We start from the raw sequence: 26589 nt of genomic DNA, 5'->3' as shown, positions 1-26589 counted from the left end.
ATGCTCAGGTGGCCCAGAAGAGACACAGGTGCCCTCAACGTGCATCTCTCCAGATCAGCTCCCTCCATCTGAGCTCCACATCACCCCTGTGACATCTCACACCAGCAGCTCAGCAACCAGAGCCCCTGCTGCACCAGCAACCTCAGCATAAGCCAAATGAGGCAGCCTCGACGGGAGCGATACTACAAAGGAGCACGCGGAGGCACAGATAATATTTCCTTCCATTTAGGCAAAGCTCCCTGTCCTGCTGGCATCTCATGGGAAGGGCTGACCCCTGTTAGGACGGCCATGTCTAACAGAGCTGGAACCTAGCAACAATATTGATCTAGGGCTCTTTATCTTCTCCAGTTGCACACCTGTGCAACTTCAGGACTCAGTGCAGAGTTCTGAGCACCTGAGCTTTCAGCTTAGGAAGGGTTACTAGTCCTCAAGGTGCTGGTGATTGGTATTGTCAGAGCTGCTTCCAGATCCGAGCTCACAGAGGATCACGCTAGCCAGCATTCACTGTATAAAAGTCTTTATTGATTTACAGTTTCCATTTTCAAGCTGTAGCGTGCAACTCTACGTCTTATAAGCTAGACCGGCGAAGCTCCGTCTGAGTCCCCGCCTCCTGTGCACCAACTTAATACCCTAGCCTTACTCCACCTTTTCCTCCTGACCGTTCTTCTCTGGGTCCCTCTGCCCCCCCGTGGTCTCTTCCTTCTGGGACTCTTCTGACGCTGACCCCCCGGACCCTTCTGTCTCCTTGCGGCGGGCTTTAGGACCTGGCTCCCTTTCCGGGCTGCTTACTGTGCCGCCTTCCTGTGCATTTGAACTTGGCGCGCGCACCCAACCTCCCACTTTCCGTTTGACCGTTTCTTCTCTCTCCGATGGAGGTGTGGCCACTCCTGACTCATGTCCTCCCCCCTGCGGCGAGCCGCCTGATCCCGATGCCTGGCGCCCTTCTCCCCCACTGCGCTCTGTTGGGGATGTTGGCCCCGATTTCCAACTGCTGCTCTCTGAACCCCCTTTTGTCCCTTCTTCCTGGGGTGTCCCCCTAAGCTCCCCCCTTGCTCTGGTCACTGGCGCTCCTTTCTGTGAATCTTCCGATTCACTGGAAAGACTCGGAGATCTCGGGTCGTCGTCATCGCTCATCTTTCCTTCGGACTCCTCCCCTTCACTCTCTGTTTCCTCCCTTGCCCTCGCCTCTGCTCCTGAACCCCTGACAGGTATTTTCTTGTGTCCCTGGTGTGGGCAACGACACCTTTGCTAATGTCCATGGTGGGATTAATGTGAGGCAAACAGAGAATGTGTACAACCCTCTCGTAGTGGTGCAGCAATAAGACTGCTAGCATGTTTGCAAAGCCAAGCAAGGTCTGGTCTGGTTTCAAACTGGATGGGGGAAGACATGCTGAGATGCCTGCCTTGCAGGGGGTTGGATGAGATGACCTTCAGGATCCCTTCCAACTCTATAATTCTAGGGCGAGATAATTTGGCAATTAATTTCATATCCTGCCCCTCAATGCAGTTGAGTAATGTTGGAGAATACAGACTCAATGGAGGGATTTAATATAATTAGAAGGAGGGCTGTAGCTCAGCGGTAGAGCATGCAGAAGGCCACAGGTTCAATCCCCAGCATTTCCTGGTTCATCCTGAAAAGACTCCCTGTCTGAAACCCTGGAGAGCAGTTGACCATCAGTGTGGACAGTAATGAGCTGGACCAATGGGCTTAACTTGCTATAAGACAGCTTCCTGTGTTCCTATATTACCAGTCTCAATAGGCATGGATGAAGCACCTCATTTACACTGCCAATTTGTGCACATTCCAAGACACCATTTGGGATTGTGCCAATTGGTTGGGCAATGTATGAAGTGACCAGTTTGCTCTGTTGGCTTGCATATGCTTGGCACTGATTCAGATTTGTGAAGGGAGAGGGAAAACAAACTCCCAATCCCCAGTGTTTCATTCCCCTGCATGGAGAGGGCTGGTTGCAATAATCTGAGTCCTTGCCACTGAGTTAAAGAGCCCTTTTCTGCTGTTGCTCATCTCTCTTTTTGAGGCTGCTGGAATGAGTCACAACCAGCTGGGACCTAGGACTACTATTATGAGATTTCAGATGTCTAGCTGGTGTGAAAATATCTTAGGTGTGTTGAAGTTGCCCTTGTCAGATTTCTCTACTCATCAGGGGTGTCCTGAGCTCTATGCCTAACCAATTCCAGTTTTCATGTGGCAGTGCCCTGACAGCAATTTTTTTGGACTACGGCTCCCATTATCCCTGGCACCAGGGGTGGATTTAGGGCAGGACCATCACTTCCACCATAGTGGGTGCAGAGTCTTGGGGTGCTGCAGGGCGTCACCGAACCCAAAGGGTGCTCATCAATGGTTCCTCTTCATCCTGGAGAAGAGTGACTAGTGGGGTGCCACAGGGTTCTGTCTTGGGCCCGGTCTTATTCAACATCTTTATCAATGACTTGGATGATGGACTCAAGGGCATCCTGATCAAATTTGCAGATGACACCAAACTGGGAGGGGTGGCTAACACCCCAGAGGACAGGATCACACTTCAAAACAACCTTGACAGATTAGAGAACTGGGCCAAAACAAACAAGATGAATTTTAACAGGGAGAAATGTAAAGTATTGCACTTGGGCAAAAAAAATGAGAGGCACAAATACAAGATGGGTGACACCTGGCTTGAGAGCAGTACATGTGAAAAGGATCTAGGAGTCTTGGTTGACCACAAACTTGACATGAGCCAACAGTGTGACGTGGCAGCTAAAAAAGCCAATGCAATTCTGGGCTGCATCAATAGGAGTATAGCATCTAGATCAAGGGAAGTAATAGTGCCACTGTATTCTGCTCTGGTCAGACCTCACCTGGAGTACTGTGTCCAGTTCTGGGCACCACAGTTCAAGAAGGACACTGACAAACTGGAACGTGTCCAGAGGAGGGCAACCAAAATGGTCAAAGGCCTGGAAACGATGCCTTATGAGGAACGGCTAAGGGAGCTGGGCATGTTTAGCCTGGAGAAGAGGAGGTTAAGGGGTGATATGATAGCCATGTTCAAATATATAAAAGGATGTCACATAGAGGAGGGAGAAAGGTTGTTTTCTGCTGCTCCAGAGAAGCGGACACGGAGCAATGGATCCAACCTACAAGAAAGAAGATTCCACCTAAACATTAGGAAGAACTTCCTGACAGTAAGAGCTGTTTGACAGTGGAATTTGCTGCCAAGGAGTGTGGTGGAGTCTCCTACTTTGGAGGTCTTTGGGTATGCTCTGCCCTCCACAGCTGGAGGCAACAATGGTTCCGAATACCACTTGCTGGAAGCCACAGGACAGAAGAGGATTCTTGTGATTAGGCCTTGATTGCTGGTTTCCACAGGCCTCCGGGAGAGCAGGATGCTGGACCAGGTGGGCCATTGGCCTGATCCAGCAGGCTCTTCCCATGCTGTTATGTTTTCCCAAATCCCAGTTGCAACACTCTAACCACTACACCACATTTCCATAGTGCACACACTTTAGATACATTACCATGTAACATTGATTGCTCTGTTTCCTTCAACATCTGGCATAGCAGCTTTGCTACACTTTTTTTGGGGGGGAGTTCTCTCTCATTTGGGCGAGAGGGCCCAGGATGCTTGCTCCAGAGCCCTGCCCTAACTGCCCCCCAGGACTGCCTCGTTCCCTCCACTCTTATCCAACAGATTCTTCTGGTCTTATGCCTATCTCTCACTCCATCTTCCACCCACCATCACCACCATTAAGCTTCATCCATCCTTTCTTGACCTAATCCTCCTTCCTGCCTTCAACCCTCACACTGCTTTCTTGAGCAGGAAAAGAGTTAGAGATGCTGCAGAGTCAATTTAAGCAAGCTGACACATGATTTGCATTAGGTTATTTGCAGAAGGGCAGAAGTTCCTCCACAGGACAAGTTGACTTTTGGTCTGAGATCCAAACATGAACTGCCTTCCATTTTGGGCTTGGTGGGGCCAGCAGACAAAGGTCCTTTGTGACAACCACCACAAAGTCTTACAGCCTATAACAATCTCTGGCAGGCAAGCAGCCTGATAAGCAGCAACGACTCTCCTTCAGTTTTATGTAAGTTTATTTACAAGAAAAAGCACACCCAGAGCACGGCCCTCCCACCTGCTCTCATTAACAGTAGTTGCTTAGTCCCTCCCCCAACAGGAAGAACGCCAAAATCCTGCCTTTCTTCTCCTTCCATTCCGTTGTTCTCTGAGCTTCTCCAGTTTCCTTGCTGTCTCCTCCCCACTCCCCGAAGACACAGCCTCAGACTCTGGCTTATCTGATGGTTGCCTGGCAACGCTCAGGCCTACTTTCAACTCTTCCTCTCCATGGGAGCTAACAGCTTCTTCCCTGGGAAGGCGGGGGCCAGGCTGCCCTCTCTAAACTCTGACAAGCAGGTCTCAGCTGCAGAGTCGGCCCCTTGCTCGCTTAGCTCAATTTCTGAGGCCAACTCTTCTGCTGCGCCCTGGGGGGTCAAGTTCCTGATACAACCCAATTTGACACCTGTTCAAACTGAAGCTCCGTAGGATTCAATGTGGCTCAGGTTAAGTATGCATAAGAATGCAGCCCTAGACACTTTGCAGAAGAACACAGGGAAGCTGCCTTCAACTGGTTCGCATCATTGTTGCATCCTAAGTCAATATTGTCCAGCCTACACTGGCAGCAGCTCTCCAGAATTTCAGAGCGTTTGCCACAGGCCTACCTGGAGATGTTGGGGATTGAACCTGGGTCCTTCTGCATGCCAAGCATGTGCTTGGCCACTGAACTACACTTCTTCCCTGCAGCTGAGCACCCAGATCTGCCGCACCTATGTACAACCAAGCAGCTAAAGTGCTCCTCCTCCTGCAACGGCACCCTATACAATTGCCCAGGGTTGTCTGTTGGTGAGATTTGCTTTAGGCTTTAAAAAAAAAAACTGAAGAAGAAAGAAAGAAAACTTTCCATTGATTTTGGAGACAGCAGGACTGCGCAGGTGCATCAATCTGGCATCTTGTCTTTGATCTTTTTATCACCGGGTGCAAAAATCTGTTCAGCTGAAGTGATAGTAAATGTCACTTACAGGAAAGGAATCAACCCTGTGATCTTGGAAACGTCCTAGAATAGCAATTTTCTTCCCCTGTTTTGGAATTCTATTTTTTCTCTTTCATGTAGTCCTTCGTCAGTATAAAAGGAAATTTTACCTAACTATGTCCCCCTCCCCATCTGCAACACTTCCCTGCCCACCTCATTTCCCTGCCCCCCTTCACGCAAGCCCCTTTTCTCCCTCCCACTCTCTCCCATATGTTTCCAAATGACAAATACACACAGATGCTTTGGCATCTTGCTGTCCTTTCCCCCTTCTCTCCCCCCCTCCAACGCCCACTTCCCTTCATTATACTTACCGAGACACCAAGTCACCTCCCCCCCGCCTCCTCTGAAGTGTTGCTGTTACTATTAATGATTTTAAAGTGCCAAGGATATGTCTGGAGAGACAGTGAGAGAGGAGCCTTGAGGCCTCAGAAAGTGGATGGTGGCCTGGCCCATTGAGAAACTGAGGACAGCAGAGGCCCAGGAAGCAGAGCTTCCCGCTTCCGGTCAGTGAGCAGCTGAGCCCATGCACGGAAGCAAGCAAAACCCAAAAATTGTATAAATACCCCACAAGCAAATCATTGCTGTTCTCGGGTTGCCTAAGGTCGTAGAGCGGGTTACGACATTAAAATACAACATTAAAACACAATATCGAAAACAGTTGAAAACAACTTCCAGTTACGGAAGTAAGGTGCATCTTAAAAATACACGTTTCAAGTGTCAAATGGGTTTGTTTATTAAAATATTGAGATGCTGTCTGTTCGTTAAGCATCTCAAAACAATGCACTTGAAATATCAGACCCTAAAGCACTCTTGCATGGGCAGAGGGTGCATTTGCATGCATAGGGGGTTTTCTCCCCCCAACAACACCTTGCAGGCAGCGTTAGAGTTCTCCAGCCCCAAGGATCCAGTTTCTGGGAACTGCATGCACTGCAGAGAGAGGAGGGAGGGAAGCAAGACTCAATCTGAGCAGAAGAACCATTAGGATCCAAGTCTGTGGCTTTAGAGCAGGGCTCACTAACTTTGGCCTTAGGGCCGCACTCCACATTGGCCAGCCCACCAGGGGCTGTTTGCCAGGTGGGGCTGGGGACGAATGCACATGTGGGCACCTCACACTTTTGCACACAAAGATGACTCACACCTGCAGAATAGCTGAGGAGAGGAGTTGGGGGGGGCAAGCCCACAAAGCTCTTATTGGTTTGTGATTACTTTCCTAAGCCCATGCTATATGCGCAAGGCATCCTGGAGCAGTTGGAGGATCAGACTAGGGCTTGTGAGATCTGGGTTCTAACCCCTCCTCAGCTACGAAGCCCCCTAGGAACCAGAGCCCTATGGGGGTTTCACTGTCATGAATGGTAAGTGCAAGTCCAAAGGGGGTGCACTGGGGCAGCTGGGGCAGAAGACAGCAAGGGTGACCTCCAGAGAGCCAATCACGGGCAGCCCATCTCACTCTTGCCTCCTGCTGAATTGTACAATGTTGGTTTTAATGAATGTATGAGGCCGTCTTGGTGGTTTCCCCCACCACCACCGCCACATTTTTTTGTAAAGTCTCTTTGAGTTCCCTGCGGCAAAATAGTATCTAATAAATTTAACAAATAATAATGGTAGAATTATAGAATTATGACGTTGGAAGGGAACCCAAGGGTCATTTGGTCCAGCCCTTTGCAATGCATAAATTTCAGCTAAAGATCCATGATAGATGGCAATCAAACTTCTGCTTAAAAACCTCCAGTGAAAGAGAAAATGCCACCATCCAAGGAAGTCCATTCCACTGTCAAACAGCTCTTTCCATCAGAAAGTTATTCCTGATGTGGAGTCAGAATCTCCTTCCTTGTAACTTGAAGCCATGGGTTTGAGTCCTGCCCTCCAGAGTAGGAGAAAACAAGCTTGTTCCCTCTACCATGTGACAGCCCTTGAGGTATTTGAAGATGGCTCTCATATCTCCTCCCAGTCTTCTGCTACAAAATATTGGGGGAGGGCCCAGGTAAGTCCCGCCCTGCATAATTGATCACATGATATGGCACGCACACACCATTTGAATTGCAATGTCCATCAACTGGGGGCGGGGGTCCAGCCCCCTCAAATATTTTATTGGTGGGGTCAAAGGAACCTCAGCCCCTAGGAGTTGGCTCCTATGTCCCTAACCATTGGTCATCCTGGCTGGGCCTGATGGTAGTTAAGAGTCCAGGAGGAGGAGGACCACAGACCCTGCCCCTGACTGCCTTGTAAGCTGCCAAACACATATTTGGAATCACAAAGGTTAGAGACTTGATCTTTGAGAGATCAATAAATTAATGGAAAGCCACTTCACAGATTGCATTGCGAAAAGCAAGACAAAAGACTGGGAGTGCATGAGCGCCGGCTGTGGGTTCATAAACAGGGTTCACGGAAAGACTAGCAGGGAAATCAGGGAGTCCGTGGCTCTCAAGATAGGCGCCACTGGCTCAGCTAGGGAAATGGGGATGTGTCCCCTCCCAATTTAAGGAGTCCCATGGAGCTGTTGTTGAGAGGGGGTAGTCCAGTGCTGAGGGAGAATGGGAGGAGAAAGGGGAGCTGTGTGGATGACCTCTTTGTAACTGCAGTGCTAGGCTGGGACACTAGCAATTTCATTAGTAAAGCTTTCAAAACTTCCAGACGTGGTAGAAGACTCCTCTTCGGAGTCAGCCAGCGCACCCACTGAGATTAAGGCAAACTGCAGGGGAGTTATAAAAGAAGGCAAACTGGTCAGGAGAATGGATCTGTGCAGAGTTATTATTCATGATACAGCTATATGGAACCTCCAGATTTAGAGGCAGTCTACCTCTGAACTGCAGCTGCTGGGAGCCAACGGGGGGGGGGGGCTGGTGCAATCATGTCCTGGTTGTGGTCTTCCTGGAAGTGTCCAGTTGGCCACTGTGAGGAACAGGACAGACTCTTGGCTGGATCCAGCAGCATGCTTCTTATGTGCTGGGCCTGATGTCAGAGATGGATCTCCAAAATCTGGTTCATGTTTATGTGTGAAGGCTCTGCACATAGGACAAGAAAAAGGTGAGGCGGAGACTTAGCCATGGGCACCCATTTCAATCGCTCCTGTCCATTGAGCGAGAGCCACACACCCCTTGCCTTCCACCTTTCCTGCTTCTCAGGGACATCTACCCAACATGGCTGTTTCTGCAGGATGCTGCCAATGCTCTGTCCTCAGGACGGGGCAGGTGGGCAGGCAGCTCCAAGGCGAAACAACGCTCTTGGGAGTCTTCAAGGAAGGCTCACTCCCGCTTTCTCATCCCTGGATGATTCTCCTGTGGTGTCAGCCCAGACACCAAGGGCTCTGTGCATTCCACGCTGGTGCCCTCTGTTGGAAGCCAGCAGGCAGTGCTGATGGATGAGAAGCCAGATGTCAACAAGGTGCATGGAGAAAGAGGAGCTGAAACTCCCTGCCCACGGACTGTCTCACCAGAGTGGTGCATGCTCTGGTTATCTCCCGCTTGGACTCCTGCAATGCGCTCTACGTACCTTTGAAGGTTGTCACCTGCAACTAATCCAGAAATGCAACTAATCCAGAATGCAGCAGCTAGACTGGTGACTGGGTGTCAGGAACGTGGCCCCCCAGGGAGCAGCAAAAGGGTCAGCCTCAGACATTGAGCAAGGAGCCGACTCTTCAGCTGAGAGCTGTCTGTCTGAGTTTAGACAGCTGTCTGTCCCTCCTTCCCAAGCAAGTCACTGTTAGCTCTCAGGGTGAAGGAGAGCTGGAAGGCAGCCACAGCGAAGGTGGCCCGCCAGCAGGTAAGTGAGAGACAGTGTCCACTGAGAGGGGGAAGGGGGAAGGCCAGCTTTTCAGTCCCCATGCCAGGAGATTGGAGAGGCTCAGAGACTTGCAGAAGGGGAGGAGGAGAAAGGCACAGTTCTGGCATCCTTCCTGTTGGGGGAGGGATTCTGAGTCAGACTGAGCAACCCCTTTGCCGAGAGAGGGCAAGAAGTTTTGCTGTGGATGTTTTGTCCTTTGTAAATAAACGTACGTGAAGCTGACAGAGACTCATTACTGCTTATCGGACTGGTTGCATGCCAGGGATCAATAGCCTGGGAGTGGCCGCAGGACCATATAACACAGGTCCTAAAGGATCTTCATTGGCTCCCAGTGTGTTTCCAATCACAATTCAAAGTGTTGGTGCTTTAAAGCCCTAAACTGTCCCGGCCCAGTATACCTGAAGGAGCGTCTCCACCTCCATTGTTCAGCCCGGACCCTGAGGTCCTCCTGTGAGGGTCTTCTGGCAGTTCCCTCACTGCAAGAAGTGAAGTTACAGAGAACCAGGCAGAGGGCCTTCCCAGCAGTGGCACCCTCCCTGTGGAACGCCCTCCCACCAGATGTCAAGGAGATAAAGAACAACACTACTTTTCAGAGACAGCTGAAGGCAGCCCTGTACTGGGAGGTTTTTAATGTTTGATGTTTTTGATTATGTTTTTAGATATGCTGTAAGCCTCCGAGTGGCTGGGGAAACTCAGCCAGATGGGCAGGGTATATATAAAACTAATAATAATAATAATAATAACAGCAACAACAACAATAACACGGGTCACTACAATTCACATCCATAAGTCACAGTATTGATAGTGATGATGCTATATCAGCTTGGTGCTGTCCAGATGAGCTAGGATTCCCCCACCCAGCAGGGCCAGCAGTCAGGGATGATGTGACCTTCCATCACCTGAAGGTGCCATGCTGACTCTCCTCCCACTATGGGATCCAGTAACAAGAACTAGAAAGAAGACTCTCTGCACTCAGCATTTGAACAGGGATGGAAGCTTTGTTTCGTTTACTCAGACCATGGATCAGGTAAAGGAGGGCAGGGGGATTTGTGATCCTCCAGATCTGTGATCCTCCTGCTGGCACTGGTGTCTAAGAACACCTGGAGGACCACAATTTTGTCACCCCTGAACTAAAACTTCAGGGGCCAGTCCTAATCAAGGAGAGCAAAAATGAAGTAATACGACAGCAAACTGAGGAGCTGTCTATCCTCAAAATCCTTTTGGTTTCAGTACTCTAATGTCACAGAATGAAAAGAATGCACATTCCTTCTGAACTATTAGAGAGCTTTCATTTGACAAATCACTTCTATTGAATGAAATAATCAGTTAAGATAAAGTAGGGGCAACTAAGGGAGAGATACATTAGTCAACACCCTTCTTTTTCAGTTGGGCCACCTTCGGAGAGGAAAAGACCCATCTAGTCCAACATCCTCTTCTCATTGTGCTGCGTGTTCTCGCAGTGGACAACCTGTAGGAAGCCTGCAAGCAAGACCTGAGCAATATATATTTCCAATAGCAGGCCCTGGGGGGTGTCTGAGCCAGATTGGGACCGCAGGAGGGGCAAACGGTTGCAGACCCTTTGCCCCCACACCAGGGTTCATAAGAAGAGTCTGCTGAATCAGGCAATGGTCCACGCCATCCAGCTTCCTGTTCTCCCACTGGCCAACCATTCGCCAGGAGGAAACCCTCAAGCAGGACTCAAGCACAAGAGGTCCCTCCCCCCTCCTGTGGTTTCCAGCAGCTGGTCTTCAGAAGCCTTGCTGCCTCTGAGCAGGGAGGCAGAGCCGAGCCGTCCCAGCTAGTGGCCAGAGAGTCCAGTCTTGACTGGGTATCTTCCAATCTAGCCAGCCCACATCCCAAGCGTGCTATTTATTTAAACACACACACAAGGGCTAACAACACGATCAACATCCCTCCTCCAGTTTGCTCCTCAGGGTAAGGCAGCTTCATCTCTTAAGATGAACCCCACACCGGCTGCAGATCCAGACTGCATGGAGACAGCTTCATTTGTCTAGAGCCACCTGCTCTGCAGACAACCAGGGGGCGGGGGAGGTCTTTGTTGGCTGTGGCAGAGAGAAATCTACATGGCAAGCAGCCAAGGAGCCCACAGCCATGCCTTATATTTTAAGCAGCCAGCACATGGCCATAAAGTGGTGCTGAGAATGCCATGTTCCTTTATGCAATGAATGCGGAGTAAAATGCTTCTTGTCCCCTCATGCCAACCATACGGGATTAACAGATCATTAAATTATTGCATGTGAGAGAGAAAGAGGGTGGTGGTCGGGAGACACACTTTGCAGAACATCCCAGAGGTAACCCTTGGCATTTCCAGTTAAACTGGTCAGGCGATGGGAAGGACTTGCCTGTCAGAGACTGAAGAGCTGCTGCCGTTCAGAGCAGATGATCCTGGGCTGAGTGAACCAGCAGCTTGAAGGAAGGGCCATAGCTGAGTGGCAATGCAGCTGCTTGGCATGCAGAAGGTCCCAGGTTCAATCTCTGCCGTTTCTATTGTAGGGTTAGGTAGCAGGTGATGAAAAATGCATTCTCTGCAGGAGACCCCAGAGAACAGCTGCCAGTCAAAGTAGACATCTCTAGGTGGACAAATACCTTAAGGTGATATTAGGCAGCTTCCTATGTTCCTATTTTTTGCCTCCACCCTGCATGACATCCTTCCCCAACCTGGTGCCCTCTAGATGTTTTTGGACTCAACCCCAGGCAGCACATTTACACAACATTGAGCGTCTGATTGGCCCCTGTAAGAGCAGGATGCTGGCCTGATCCAGCGGGCTCGTCTTCGCTCCCATCTCTCTCCACCGTTTCCTTAGGCAGATCTCCGCCTAAGAAGAAGATCCTCCCCCCGCTCTCTTTCTGCTATCTCTGGGCTTCCCATCTGTGAGAGACGGAGAGAGAGATTTCCACACCCAGAATCAACCTGCCCCTCCCGCCGCTCTCTCGGCTCTCTACCTTCCGCCTCGCTTGCTCCGGGCTTAGTAGATCATTACAGGGAGGGCGGCGGAAAAAGCGGACGGGCGAGCGAGCGGAGAATGGATTCCGCGCTTGGCTCCCTCCTGCTTTGCCTTTGAGGCCCCCCCCCCAACGCATCCAGGGACCCCCCTCCCCTTCCTCGCGCACCTGGACTGTTCCGGCGGCGATTAGCATAACTCGCCCCCCTCCCTGCAGTCAGGAAGGAGGCGGCCCCATTGATCGGTGGCTCCCCTCCCTCCCTCCCTCCGCCCTCCCCTCCCCGCGCGTCCCTCCCTCCCGTTTCCAAGCGGCGACCGTCCCAGCGCAGCGCGTCGACGGGGCGACGCGCGCCCCTTCCCGTCGGCTGCCCGCTGCTCCGCGCCCGCGCCCCGTGTGCCGCCGCTCTTCCCGGGCCGCGCTCCGTCGCACCTGCCCTTCGCCAGGCGCCCGGAGGAGCCGCCGTTGCCGAGCCCGACGAGGGCCTGCGGGAGGGGCCGGGCGGTGGCCCCGTCGTGCCGGGAAGAGGGCGAGGCGCCGGGCGCGGAGCGAGGACGGCCGGAGAGCCAGCGCTGCTGGTGCGCTGGGCGGGCGGGCGGCGCTCGAGGGCGAAGCGGGCGATGCCATTTCTTGGCGAGGGAGACGGGCGGCCAGCATGAAAGATGCAGGTGAGGGGCGCCGGGGGACCGGAGGGGGGAGGCTGGTGAAACGAGAGGGGGGGTCCGGGCGGGGCGGGGGCGAAGGTGAGGGATGACTTGGTCCGGATTTTGATCTTTGGGGGGGGGGGGTGTCAAGGCATAATTCGCGGCTCCGCGGATTGTGCTTCTCCGCTGTAATAGGTAGTGGGGCGGGCGGGGGTCGCCTGGTTTGGTGCCAGAGAACCCGAGCCAGGTTTAATAGGAGGGAGGGGAGCGGGGGGGGCCTTCTAATTTGCTGCCTTTTTACACAGTGCTCCAGATTCGATGCTGTGGCGATGGAGAGCTTGCTAGAGGTGCGGGGGCGGAGAGATCCTCCTTTGCCCGTTCAGAACTCCGCTCTAGATGTGTGTGTATTTATCCTTTTCAGAATTAGGGCGGGGGGCTGTGGAGATTTCGGGTTCCTGGCTCTTTTGAGATTCTCGGGGTAATGGCTGCCTGCCTTTCCCGCGATTTAGGGCTTTGTTTTGTTCCCCACCCGCTAGCTTGATTGAACCGGGTGGGCTGCTCCTGCCTCGATTGGGAAGGGGGTGCACCAGATTTGGGGTTCAGCTGTGAGCTTGAGGGGGTCTGCTCTGGGAGCTGATGTTGGAGGGGCAGTCTGCACCAGTCCGTCCACAGCCAGCCTCCTAGCACGCAGTCTCGGTACTCCTAGCTGTTAACAAGGCAGTAATAGCCCACCATCAACCCCCCCTTTCCTGGGTCTTCGGGGTCTGCCCTATGGAGCCTGCTGGCTTTGGGTGAATTTGCTCTGAGGTTAGTAAGCACTGGCTGATTTTATATATGCACCAGGAGAATAGTTGGGTTTTTTTTTTGGGGGGGGTACATGCAGGATAAGCTGCGTTCCTTGGGAGTGACATCTGGGTGTGTTTATTGTCTAGCGATGCCTTTTTCTCCCTTTACCTTTGCCAGGTGTGTGTTCGTGTTAACAGATGTGGGGCTGTGTATGTGTTGCTTGAATCGATGTTCGGGTGTACCATGGTCCTATGTGGCATTATTTTTGGACTAAGGAAGGAGGAGGGTTTTAAATGGTAAAAAATGAGAGATCTCTCTGGGTGGATCCTGCAATGGGCGGCGTGGGGGTTGAGGTGTTGCCTTTCCCTTCTGCATCATCTCTGGGTCTTTTGTCCCAGGTGAGCGTTTCTGGGTCGCCTTTTCTTATGCAATGCATGTCCCTTTCTCTTTTGTCCCGATCTGCGATGGTTGTGTGTGTGACTGCCTTGTGGAAAGGGATAGGGACTGGGTGCTTCGGGGCAGATCTGTTATCAGAGGAGACCTGTCAGTTCTCTTTCTGTCTCTCTGGATGTGTTTGCGCACCAAACAAGGGGTCTAGAAGAAAAGGGTGTCGTTGGGGGTCAGTCCTTTTCGAGTGCAGGAATGTGTTGCGTTGCAAGAGGATGAGTCGAGAGAGCCTCCCCCCTCCCCCCCCCAGCAGCCAAGGCACAATGTTTTCTTGGATGATGATGCCTCCGAGCTGGAGGCTTTTGTTTTTTGGTTTTTTGGTTTTTTGACAATGCCTTCCTTCCTTCTCCCCACCTCCCCACCCCTCGACAAAATCACTCACTTTCTTTCCCTGTGGCCACACCAACTGCCCCAGCCTTAGGTCTCCATGTGAGGAGAGTTGCATCCCTTACACAGCCATTGCCCCCACATCTTTAGCTGGAACCCACGGAACCCCCTTATCGCCTTTGGGAGGAAGTGTGTGAAGCAGGGGGAGGGGCAGGTACTTAGATGGGGTTGAGAAACAGGCTGCATAGGGTTCCCCTGGCATCAGGGTGAATGGCTGGGCCTGTTCAGGGTTGCCCTGATGGGCCGTTTGGCCCCTGGGCAGAGGGCTGGGAATCGAACATTGGTGACCCTCTGCTGGGAGGGTCGGCGGAAGCAAAGTTCCCCTCAGTGTCCAGGCCAGCAGCCAGCTGGGTTTAAGGTTATTGTTTACCTGGGTGTCCTAAACTATAAGGAGGCAGTTAAAAGCCAGGTTACTATCAAAGCAGGTGCCTAGTCCCCCCCCCTCACCTTTCCTTCTTATTGATTTAGTTAAGTACAAATATAACAAACAAGGAAGAAACCAAATAATCAAAAATGTAAACCATAACAGTTGCAGCCTGGGAGAGCAAAAGCACAGTACAGTGCAGAGATTTTAAGCTGCCTAGGAATCACATTTAGGAAGCTGCCATATGGCAGATTAGACTGCTCACCCACCTAGCCCAGTGCTGTGGGCTCTGATTGGCTGAGATTGCCAGAATCTCAGACTTAAGAGATATTTTATTGCTTGGTCCCCTGGACTGTAGATGTTGAGGCATAGAACCTGGGACCTTCTATGAGCAAATAATGTGCTGTGCCCCTTGGCTATCTGACCCCGACACTCTCTGCTGTCTGTGGGCTGATTGCAGTGGCTTAGTGACTTTGCGCATGCCCAGTGGCACTACTTGTATTCCTGGCATTCCAGGCCATGTTCTGGTACTAAGAATGGGACATCTAGAAATGGAAGATGCCAACCAGTACATGAGCCTTAAAAGCTGATGTGTTAGCTCATGGTACATTGTGCTCATTGTGCATTGTTGGCTCTTTGGCCTGGCAGTGGCTTCTGGAGACTTCAGCAGAGGACCTTCTCAGCCTGGGTACCTGAGATCCCTTTCTGTTAGGGATGCCTGGATCTGGGACTTTTTCTGCTTGCAAAATTTGTGCTCTGCCTCTGAGCTTCCAAGTAATAATTTTAATCATAATTTTGTTATTTATATGGCGCCCATCTGACTGAGTTGCTCCAGCCACTCTGGATCTACATACATCAGAGATTTAAAGAAGGCAATGGTTTGAATAAGGGCTTTGTGTGTTTTGAAAGCTTGCCAAGTCCCCATCACCAGAGTTAGCTCAACTCAAAAGTATTCATCTGTATGAGATTGCTTGACCTCTGGACAAAGAAACTGACAGACAAATGAAAATGTGCCACATTGACACACAAGGTGTGTGTGTGTGTGTACGTCAGCAACTGGTGCACATCTGTGCAAAAGACTCAGGCAACTCCTCATACGAGTGGGCCAGTCTGGCATGTTGGCCTGAGGATAAGAGGTTTCTCTGGGAGTGAAAAAGCTCAATTGGATTAAGAGGTCAACCTCACCCAGTTGGGGAAGACTGGATTAGGACATGCAGGAGAGGTAACCTGGAGACCCCAGGACATGAAGAAGTGGTGAAAACAGCTGAAAATGCACAGAAAATGATATTAATGATATTGCTATGATGCCTGTACCAGCGTAGGACACAATCCAGCAACTACCAACTGCTGAATTAAATGGGCGAGAGAGCACGTATTTAAATTGAAATAAATAACATTTAAAAGTGCTTAACTGTTGTTAGCTCAGTGCCTATGTTTCTCACATAGTACTTTTGAGTGTCCAGAGCACTTCACCTACAACAGTTGTATAAGGCAGGAGGTAAGTATTATTGTTCCCATACTGCAGATGGGGCGACTGAGGCAAAGAGAAAGCGGATTGCCTAGGGCCACCTACTGAGTATAATGAGCTTATGAAAGAGGCAGAATATGAACCAAGAACCTCCTGGTGGAGCAGAAATGAATACCCACCATTTTTTTCCTCCAGAATTCACCAGGCTTCTTTTGAAAGAAAAATGCTGAAGGCCCCCTTGAATTTGTTCTTTGAATGTGAAACCTTGAAACTTGGGGCACTATTTAGACTGTTGATTTTGGCAGGCTTCAAATATGACAACTCACAAACTGTTGCCTGTCAAGAATACTAGCTGTTATTGCAGGTTATGCTGTAGAGTATACTGAATGGCATTGCATTATGCGGCCACAATATACCATTGCATTTCAACAATTTAAATTCTACTGCATGGCATACCAGGGCTTTTCAGACGGCCTTTGGGGTAGCCTCCCACAACTTGGTGCCTTCCAGAATTTTTTTTGCCTACATCTTCCACCATCCCTAACCAGGGGTGACAACTTGAATAAAATATGGGGGTGGGGCAGGGTAAGCTCCGCCCCACATAATGGATCACATGATGCAGTGCATGCATCAACTTTTGGGGGGCCCTCAAATATTTTATTAGAGGGGTGAAGACCCCCTCGGCCCCTAGCAGTTTCCTCCTATGTCCCTATTGGCCATGCTAGCCAGAGCTGATAGGGGTTGTTGTGCGCAGCATCTGGAGGGCTGCTCTGGGGAACTGCAGTGATTTCTGGATGCTTAGCAAGGGTTGCTCAATCAGAAGGATGATAGACAGACACAATGCCTGCTATTGCTGATCTTCCTGGGCTGAAGGAAGAACAAGATCTACTGGCAGATTCTTGGATAATTTGCAATAGGCTGGTGAGGTCTTCTGACTCCCAGCAGCTGAACCATGGTAACCATGAAAAGAGAAGCTTGTGAGTAGTAGACACACACAGCTAGCGTCAGGAATGATATTTTGTTCATGCATAGGTTGCACTTCTGTGCCTGCTTTATGAGCCTCAGTGTTTCCCATCTTAAAAATGGGACTTTAGGCTTCATTGTGCTGCTGTCAATTGCTGTTCCATAAGAATACAGTAAATGATTCTAATAGTTCTCAGCCGTGGTTGGCCTAAAGCTAATTGATTCAGTGTCCACAGATGTATTACTTGGCTTTCTTTGGCTCAGTACAGTTCAGCAGTTATTGCTGGCTGTGATGGCTGCATGCTACCCCCATGAACAGAGGCATTGTGTCCCTGAATACCAGTTGCTGGAGAGCACAGGGTGGAAGAGGGCTATTGCACTCATGCGCTACCTGTGGACTTCCCATAGGTGCATATCTGGTTGGTCGTTGTGAGAACAGAATGCTGGGCATGCAAGGCCTTTGGTCTGACCCAACCTGGCTCTTCTTATGTTTTCCTGAGGTCCACCAACTGGAGCCAGATGCAGAATGGCAGAGCCAGCTGCCTCTTGCACCCCACGAGCCATGCACTGGAACAATCTGCCTATGTAAGTCAGGGCTGGCTCTGCTCTGAGGCAGGGTGAGATCAGCATCTCAGGTATCAGGTGATGGGGAAAGTGAAGGCAGCCCCCTGGCTGTGCCTCCTAAGCACTGTGGCTCCATCCTTCTCCTAGAGGACCAAGCAGGGAGGTTCATGTCCTGCCCCTCAATCCAATAGCTAGCCTGCTGCCCACAGGAGTGACGGAGGTCGCTGGACGTTGCAGTCCCGTTATCAATATTAAAATGAGATTCACTTGCCAGTGCGGTCAGTTTCTATATGTGGGAAGGTCATGGTGCCACCTTGCACTTCTCCCCAGGCAGCAAAACACCTTGGGCAGCCCCATCCCAAGCAAAAATCTGCTTCTGAGTTTCTCTCAGAGCTCCAGGGCTTCTTCTCATTCAGTTCAGTTTGTATGTGACAGGAACAGCAAATTTGCTGTGTGCTGTGTTTTTAGGGAAGTGCCCAGTGCTGATCAGGCATCCCACCTGCTATCCAATTCTTGCTGAAATAATATCTACCTAATTAAAGAAAACATGGGGGGGGGAGCTTTGATGCAAATATTTTTCCATGGAGCAAAACTCCATAATCAATAAATGTAGATCCTACCACTTTCCCTAGACACAGTCCATCACTTGGATACTTTCAGCACAGCTGAGGAGAACCTCCGGTCTGAAGGCCCTTCCCAGCTCAGCCTGCCAAAAGTGTGCCACCAAACTGTGGTCCTTCCTCTTCCTTCCCTAGATGAGAGTGGAAAACGAACATACAATCCATTAGATTACTGCATAGAGCATCACACATACACTCCCCCCCCCATGCAAGCTCCTTCAGAGACATCTCCCATGATGCCTTTTTGGAAGTAGTCTTGAAGTGGTTTGAAAGTGGTGGCCCTGATCCCAGATAGCAACCCGCTCTTCTTTCTCTAAGCAGTTGTGGCTTTTATTACCAGAAGGAGCAATTTTGCCTCTAGCCCTGGGCTTTAAAATAGCAAACAGAAGAAGAAGAAGAAGAAGAAGAAGAAGAAGAAGAAGAAGAAGAGCAGATGTTTCTGTTCTCTTTCCATCTTCTGTTGCTCTGGGCTTTGCGTGCAGAAAGATCCAAGTTCAGTCTTGGGCATTTTCAGTTACTAGGCTTCCAGCTAGGATGGAGAGACGTGATTTGGGGGCTTTGGTGGACTGCTCTTGGCCTACTCTGGTGTCAAAGTAGATCAAGAATGGTGGGGGGACCTTTTCAGCCTAAGGGCTGCCAATCCTTGTGGGGAACTTTCCAGGGGCTGCATGCCAGCAGTGGGTGGGGCCAAGGTAAAAGGGGGAGGAGCAACACATGTAATAATTGCCTCCACATGGTAGGCTAGTTCCTACACACTGTCTCACATCCCTCTCTTCCCTCTGTCTGGGTGAGCCAAAAGAATTTCCAGAGCTTCAATACATATTCCAACCAGCCAAACTGCGGTGGCCATTGGCGTGCCCAGGGCAAGAGCCCCCCCCCCAGCAAGATGGAGAGGATTTCATAGAATCATGGAGTTGGAAGGGACCAGGAGAGCCACCTAGTCCTGCTTCCTGCAATGCTGGAATCTTTTGTCCAACATGGGAATCGAACCCAAGCCCCCAAGATTGAGTCTCATGCTCTGCCAGCTGAGCTCTCCATTGAGTGGGGGCTGCATTGGGCCGATGGGCCTGAGGTCCCCCCCCCCCAAAAAAGCAGATGGTCCTGTATCCTTCTCCAGTCCAGTGCCCTCAAGCTGTATTGGGCTACATCACCTGTGCCCCTTGGCTGCACTTACTGGAGCTGATGGGAAATGTGCCCCAAAACATTTTGAGGGCATTTTAGGGAAACAAGCAGAGCTGTGCAGGATCCTGGTGTTAAGCAGATTTAGGCCACGTTCCCTTCAGTGAAGGTGCGGCCTTGCTTTCCTTCAGATCACGCCCCAGGGGCAAAATGGTGAGGGTCAAAAGCCTATTCTCAATCCAATTCATCACCCCCAACCCACATTTGTAAAACCTTTGAGAATGAGTAAGGATTTTATGAGCACATGCTTTGGGAGGATAGGAATTTTGTCATGAATGTCATGTAGGAAGAAGGAGTTTTGGCTCATGACAGCTTTTGCCACCCCAGCGCTGTGGTGGGATGAGATATCCCAGCCAAAATTCTTCCTCCTGCACAACTGTTCTAGGCTCAGGATCCCTGTCTGCCTTTTCACTCTGAACCACTCTGATGTCACTGCAAATGTCTGGTAGTAAATGTCTGTATAATCCCAAAACACAGCATACAGAATGCATCAATTACAAATCATTTTCCCAAGTTGGGAGAGGGGGCAAAAATGGAGCAGACAAGGTTTGCAGCTTCAGGACCATCCTGGGTTTAGATCAGAGGTTCCCACAGGCTATGGGATTACTTAGGGCTAAGAGGCAAGGGGGCAGCAGGGGGCACTGGCGGTGTAAATGGCTATCGGACTTTGAAAAGCTGGTATCCCTGGATCAAGCTCATCAGTTTTGTTCAACAAATTACACTAGTTTCGGCTGGATAAATGTGCAATTCATTCTTCCTGTTCTGAATTTCACTGTGCTGTTTTCTTCCTTTGTAGATTGTGCAAACTTCTATTCTCAATCATGGTTTTTGTAGAGCAGGGCAGGGGGCTCTGGGGATGAGTGATGGAACCAGAGTGGTGGTGGCCCCAAATGATGTGGGGACCATTGGCTCAGGTGGTAGGAAGCATTTCTTTTTCTCCCAGACTGTTGTCCAGGCAGAAATCTTGGCGTGTATATCCTCCCCCCCCCGCCCCCCTCCAACACCACTTCTTCTATACAGCCAAACATCTCCACACGCCAATTTCCAGTTGGGAGTATGGTCATCAGCTCCACAGAAAATGCCTGTAAATGGAGAAATAACTCAGGAATAGTTTGCAGAGAGAGAAAGAGAGATGATACCGCTCATCGCTACAGAGTGGGGCAGGATAGCGTAGGCCCTCCTGTTTTGCAACTTCCAAAGAATTTATTTTTTATTTTATTCTCTAGCCTCACTTTCCTTCTTCTCCAGAATGTTCACATGTGAAATCCCAAAGACTCGAGGATTGGCAGAACAGCACCCAAGCCGCTGGGTAATGCAGCTGCCCTAACAGTCAGGGTCTTGATGGACTGGATCTACTATTCTGACCCCGTGAAAAACAGTGGGGCTTGTATGTGAAGGGCTGGTTATTTCCTGGCTAGGGTTGCCAACTATTTCCCTGGCCCTTGCTCCCATGCCTTTAACAGCATTTGATCATCAGTTGTTCTTTTCTCCATTCTTTCGCCCTTTCCAGGGTTCAGCCCTCTTCACATTCAGCAGATCTCACATCAGAAATGTCCAAGGCTTCTTTTCATCATGCTCTTATAATGTTGGAATAGAAGTATGCCATCTTTGGAGTCATACATAAAATTTCATCAGGAAAAAAGTATTGAGCAGCTCAAAATAGCCCACATATTCTGCAGTGTGTGTGTGTGTGTGTGTGTGTGTGTGTGTGTGTGTGTGTATATATATATATATATATATATATATATATATATATATATATATATATATATATAAAACTGTCTAGAAAAGAGGGTGTCTTGCTTTTGAAATCTCTCTGTTTAGAGGTATGTCTTTATCTTGGTGGGAAGTGTCAAAAGCAGTTGGCTCCAGAGAAAGGTTTACAGATCTGATGGTCCACAAGTCACCCCTTTTTGGACCTTTGTGCACAGGCCCACACCCTGGGCTGCCTCCTTTCCAGAATAAGTGATGCCAGCAGATTCACTTCATCTTTATGTAACAGTGAGGAATGAATCTGACTTGGACATCTGTCGGCTTCATCCTTCCTGACCTGTCTTTGCAGAGGATGCAAAGCAACAGCCACCTGCTTGTCTCTTCTCCCTTGGGCAGGGCTGAAGCCTGTGCTACAGGGGCATCAGTAGGTAGGGCACAGATTTGCATGCTGTTTGCATATCAATACTGACTGCTGTAGGGCTGTAGCTCAGAGGCAGAGCACCTGCTTAGCATGCAGAATAGTTCCAGGTTCCCTTCCCAGGGGCATCTCCAGGTAGGGCTAGGGAAGAACCTTGTCTGGAACCCTGGAGGGCCACTGCCAGCCTGTGCAGGCAGTATGGAGCTAGATGCATCAAAGGCCTGACTCAGTGTAAGACAGCTTCCCAGGTTCCTATAGCCTCACTTCGGGGGGGGGGGTGTCAGAAGCATTGGGATTGCCGGGGAGGATTGTTTCTGGGGAGAGTATAACACACTATGTCAGGGCTGCTGAGCCTGATGCTGAGGACCAGATGTGACACCACACCCCGATCTTTCTATTTGGCCCTTGAAACTCCTCCTAGGCCACATCCGCCCCCTCCCCTCCCCTCCCCAGCAAAGCCCCTCCCCAACACACACCTTTACCTGGCTTTTTTATTTGTCAAGACATCCAAACCAGACCAGGGTGTAAAAAAATGTGTTTGTGTCATAAGGACGTTCTTTCTTACTTTACCCCCTCCCACCATTTCCATCCTGCTTTATCTCCGCAGAGCTCAAGGTTCTCCCTTCCCCTGTTGATGCTCTCAGGAACCCTGGGAGGTATGTCAGGCTGAGCGGCTGTGACTGGCCCAAGTTCACCCAGGGAGCTTCACGGCCAAGTAGGGATTTGAACCCAGGTCTCCCAGGTCCTAGTCCGACACTCTTAACCACTACACCACACTGGTTTTCACCCACCCGGATGCCCACGGGAAGCCCCACGTCACGTATTGAGTCCCAGCCCCTGGCCTTCTGGGGCCTGAATGCCTGACAGAGAAGGGGGAGCAGAGCCAGCAAGGCTGGTAGCCATGGAGCATCCTAATTCAGTTTGTATCCCTTTCTTCTCTGCAGGAGAATTTGCACCCAAGGCAGCTTAAGAATAGAACAGTAACTAGGTAATAAGCAGTAACTCATAGCAAAAGAAATATCACTGGTGTATCAAACAACCCATTTCAATAACTCTTTCAGTAACAGGTTAAACATGAAACAATAAACTAGATGCTGTAAAGATCTGCAGAAAAAGTGCATAGGTTTAACAAAGTAAATTAAAATCATAGGAGCCTCTAAAAAATGGCAGCAGCGATGTCAAATCTGCAGATATGACAATGCTGGTATGCATAAATACAACTCCATTAACCTCAAGCAACAAGAAAGCACTATAAGTCATTCTCACGTCTTCTTCTCAGATGTCCTGGCCACTGATGAGAACATCTGTATCTATAATGTAATTTATTTGGTGGCACTTCCAGTTACTACCGCATGACATGATCTGCAAGGTCAATGGTACGCACACTTCAGTTTTGACCACGTTAGTTCATGGCTTTTGGAAGTTTTCTCCGCTAACCCCTGCATATTAACCTCAGAGCCGCACCTCATTTGACAACATGGAAATTGGTGTATCATTACACTTTCATGTCACTTACTACCATCTGACAGGGATTTGCTGCTGCTCCTGTCAGGAGTTTGGAGAGTGCCAGGTGGCACCTGAAAGATTTAGAGATCTATGTCAGCTTCATAAAAACGTAAGGGCCCAGGTGACTCAGGCCAAAGGCTCCTCTCTAGTCCTGCACCCTGTTTTCAGAGTGGCCGGTCAGATGCCCGTGATGAGAAGCCCACAACCAGGTCCATGAGGCTGTTGGAGGCAGCTGCCTCCAGGGGTGCCCGGGGGGGAGCAGATGTGGATCTGGGTCAGCAGCAGCAGTGGCAGCAACACCTCCTCCATAGGGCAGTGTCTTCATCCTCACATCCCTTCATCCAGGCAAGCACTCATCTCACACACCCCACCGACTGACCTCTTTCTCGCCTTTGCTCCATGGCTTCCTGGCGGGGGACTTACTGGCCGCTGTCCTGCAGGGCAGGGAGGGAGTCTGCCTGTCAGGAGGCGGCTGCGCTTGCTCTTGCACGGGGTGCCGTGGGTTAGTGATTTGATAGAGGAAGGGAAAGGAAGACGCAGTGAAATGGAGATGAGAAATGTTGTGCTGAAGCAAGAGGGAAGAAATGGAGAAAGAAAATGGAGAGGGAAAGCCGAATGGAAAGAGGAGGCCTAAAATTGCAAGGTGCAGTGGGGGGCGGGGATAGAAATAATGCAGGCATATGAACAAAAGCTAAATACCTTGAAGAAAGGGTCAGAGCAAGCCAGCCTGGCTATCTGAATTGGTGCATCAGAGGTGGCTGGACCAATGGCTGTGGAATACAAGAAGTGCAGTCTACTCTAGGATGTTGAAATGGCACAATAAAGAGAGCTGCATCTTAAAACGTTAGGTCAGGGGTGGGGAATCTGTGGTCCTCTAGAGCTGTGGTTCCCAGTCACCTAAGTATTGCAGACCTCTTGTTTTTCAAAAGCCAAGCCATGGCCCCCCTACTTTTGCAAATTTTGATATCTCTGTGGTAGATTTTGTTCTGACACCGCAGTCAGGTATGCCAAGAGGCTTGGAAATTGCATTCACAAAACCAATAAACATAGTTAAATGTATTATATCAACTCAGGTTTTGTTCTTATTGATAAACCAGCTCCCACCCAGAGTTACAGCTTTTTAATGACAGGGTTTCTGTACCTTTGACAGCTTGATAGCAGGCAGAATTTGGAAGTCAAACTGCTGGAACCTCCCCATTTCCGAGACACAGTAACAAAATAAGCATCACCAGTTGAATTTGTGCCTCATCTGCGTATGCTTCAGCCATAGGTGCTCACCAGGGGGAAAAATGGCATTCCACTAGCCAGAAAGTTACCTAGAACATGTTACACAACTTTCTGTCACAGCTGATAAGTTGACTGAAAAGGTTAAATCCAGAATGGGCATTCTGAGAGATATCCACTTGTCTAGTGAGCCCCATTTATGTTTGTGGTGTCCAATTAACAATTGCTATTAAGAATGTTATATGTATTAACAATTTGTCACTGATGTGAATTGTGGATTAGTTCATGTGTGGGGTTTTTTGGGGGGGGAAGATTACTGTAGTAGGTAAAATGTGAGGCTGAATTATAAATATATTATATCAAAGCGAGCCACGGAGGAGGGAAGGAAGGGGAACCATGGATCCTCTGCTCACAACTGCAGCAGATCCCCCCCGCCATCCGTAGGCATTCGCTCCATAACACGCACAGACATTTCCCCTTACTTTCTAGGAGGAAAAAAGTGAGTGTTATGGTGCAAAAAAATATGGTATCTTAAGTAAGAATGAAGGTCCTAGATGAAGCTTTGGATGGTCTGGTAAAAAGTGATAGGATTTTAGAAGCTTTGTGCCACATTTGCCAGAAACATAGATTGCGGAAATCCATGTGGGACTGGAGATACAGCAACATGAATGGAGACAAATTCCAGTCTCCTGAACCATAATTCCACACACAAACCTCCTCCCCCCGCCTTGGCTATGAGATGCATTAGTACTGTGCAGTGATCTTTCCATCATAAGTCTGTGGTCTGTGACATCCCAGGGTCACGATTCCTTCCTGTCTGAAAGTCTGGATTGGTTTATAAGAACCAGGATGCTGTTCTTTTTTCTTTTCTTCATTGCTAAGTGGCACTTGGCTTTGCCGGAGGGCAGACCCAGAGAGAACCGGCATCCCTGACTCTTCCTTTCCACCCGCCGCCTGGGAGATGCCTTTGGGAACAGATCGCCAAGTTCAAGTGCCGCTTAGGAGACGGCTCTGTGTGGGCAAGTGGTCGGGTTCCATGGTACCTGAGTGTTGACTGAGCGCACACCAACCAAATGCCCCAATTTTCAAAAGACAGTCCTAGAATCACAAAAGCCACAAAAGGCTTCTGATTTGATCCTGAAACATCCCTCTTTCTCCCACCAGTGTCGCTGCCAAACGTAGGGAGGAGGAAGAGCTGCCGCTTGTCCCGAATGGTGGCAGGGGCAGCTGTGAGGGAGCTCCTGTTGCCTCTCCATGGCAGCGGCTGCTGCTGGCCTCCTCCCTTGCGCAGCAGCTGCTGGCGAACAGGCAAGGAGGAGGAGAGGCTTCCGTAGCCCAGCCCCACAGGACACACTAGCTCTGGGGGGCAGGCAGAGGGCAGGGGTGCCGTGGGTGGGTGGGTCGGTGGGAAGAATGGGGAAGTGGAGCGGAGCACAAGGAGTTTCGGTTTTTAAAAAAAATGCTTTGTGTGTTCTCGTCTAATCTCGCCCCTTTCTAAAATTTATTTGTTAGTGTGTGTTTTCCTTTCTGTAAATCTACCAAAGCCAGGGTTAAGGGGTTTTCTCAGAATGCTGGAGGGCGTGTGTCCCATGGGTGCAACCCAAATTCCCCCCTTCCTTCAGCTCATGGTGGAAGGTGGGGAGGGGTGTTGGGGGGCAGGATGACCAGGCCCAGATCAGGCCTAAAATGGTTGGTGACCTTGGCTGAAACAATGACCTTTCAGAGACCCCTGGGAGTTAGAAGGGAGAAGGGCAATGCTAAATGACTCATGCTAACAACTTTTTAAGATTGCATCTCCTCAAAAGGCTTTTTTTTAAAGGGGGCGGGGACACAACTGTGAGCCAATGATTGCTCGGACAGGACTAGGATTCCTTAAAAAGGGCCTGTTGGAGCATACGTTCAAATTCTCCTCCAGTTATGGGATCCTGCCTCTTGGGTGATTTCCGTGGTTGGATGCCCATGAACAGCCACACTGTCTAACAGAAGCAGAGCTCTGGACAAGTATGCGGAGAGCTATCGGAAAGCAGATCTTGTGTATTGCATGGTCATGCCTTGTTAGTTATGGGTACAGCCAAGCGCAGGAAAATGATCACATCTTCCCCTGGAATATAGGATATGGGGGGGGGGGCAGGAGGGACTAGGACAAAGAAACACCTCAAAGTGGAGGGCAAAAAAGCGCCATCAACCATGAGAATGGAAGATAAACTATATGGAGAGTGGGGAGCTTTTTCTATTCAGTGAGTGGGATTTGTGGGAGGCCAGGAGCATCTGTCCACTGCGTCATGGAGGCAGAAAATCACCTGGCAGGGAATCTGCCAGGATCATGGGATGTCCTGTGACTAAGAGAGAGTGGTGATCCGAAATAAGGCACATTGTCCCAAGCATGGTCTGGATCACCACAATACGCAGCGGCAAAGTACAAGAAGCAGTGATGGCCACCAACTTGGATGGCTTTAAAAATGGAATGTCAGAGGAACCTGCAGGAT

The 26589-nt window shown here is 50.0% G+C and overlaps 1 protein-coding gene across 4 annotated transcripts in view; it reads left to right on the top strand.

Moving 5' to 3' along the window:
* The window catches only part of LINGO1 (leucine rich repeat and Ig domain containing 1), a 750774-nt gene that overhangs the window by 646678 nt on the left and 77507 nt on the right, over positions 1-26589 (top strand). The window contains exon 1 of one of the 4 annotated variants that reach the window (XM_082238392.1): positions 12360-12488. The exons of 1 other annotated variant lie outside the window; for it this stretch is intronic. In XM_082238392.1, the coding sequence (XP_082094518.1) occupies positions 12483-12488 (6 nt within the window). In that variant the 5' untranslated portion in view covers positions 12360-12482. Of the gene's footprint in view, positions 1-12359; positions 12489-12869; positions 12943-12963; positions 13272-26589 lie in introns of those variants that run through there. 2 more of the 4 variants (XM_082238395.1, XM_082238394.1) reach the window with 2 other exon arrangements.

The sequence above is a fragment of the Podarcis vaucheri genome (assembly GCF_965113315.1).
Source record: "Podarcis vaucheri genome assembly, chromosome: 9".
NCBI lineage: Eukaryota > Metazoa > Chordata > Lepidosauria > Squamata > Lacertidae > Podarcis > Podarcis vaucheri.
Note: the sequence above shows the minus strand (reverse complement) of the source record. Positions and strands in the feature narration are given on the sequence as shown.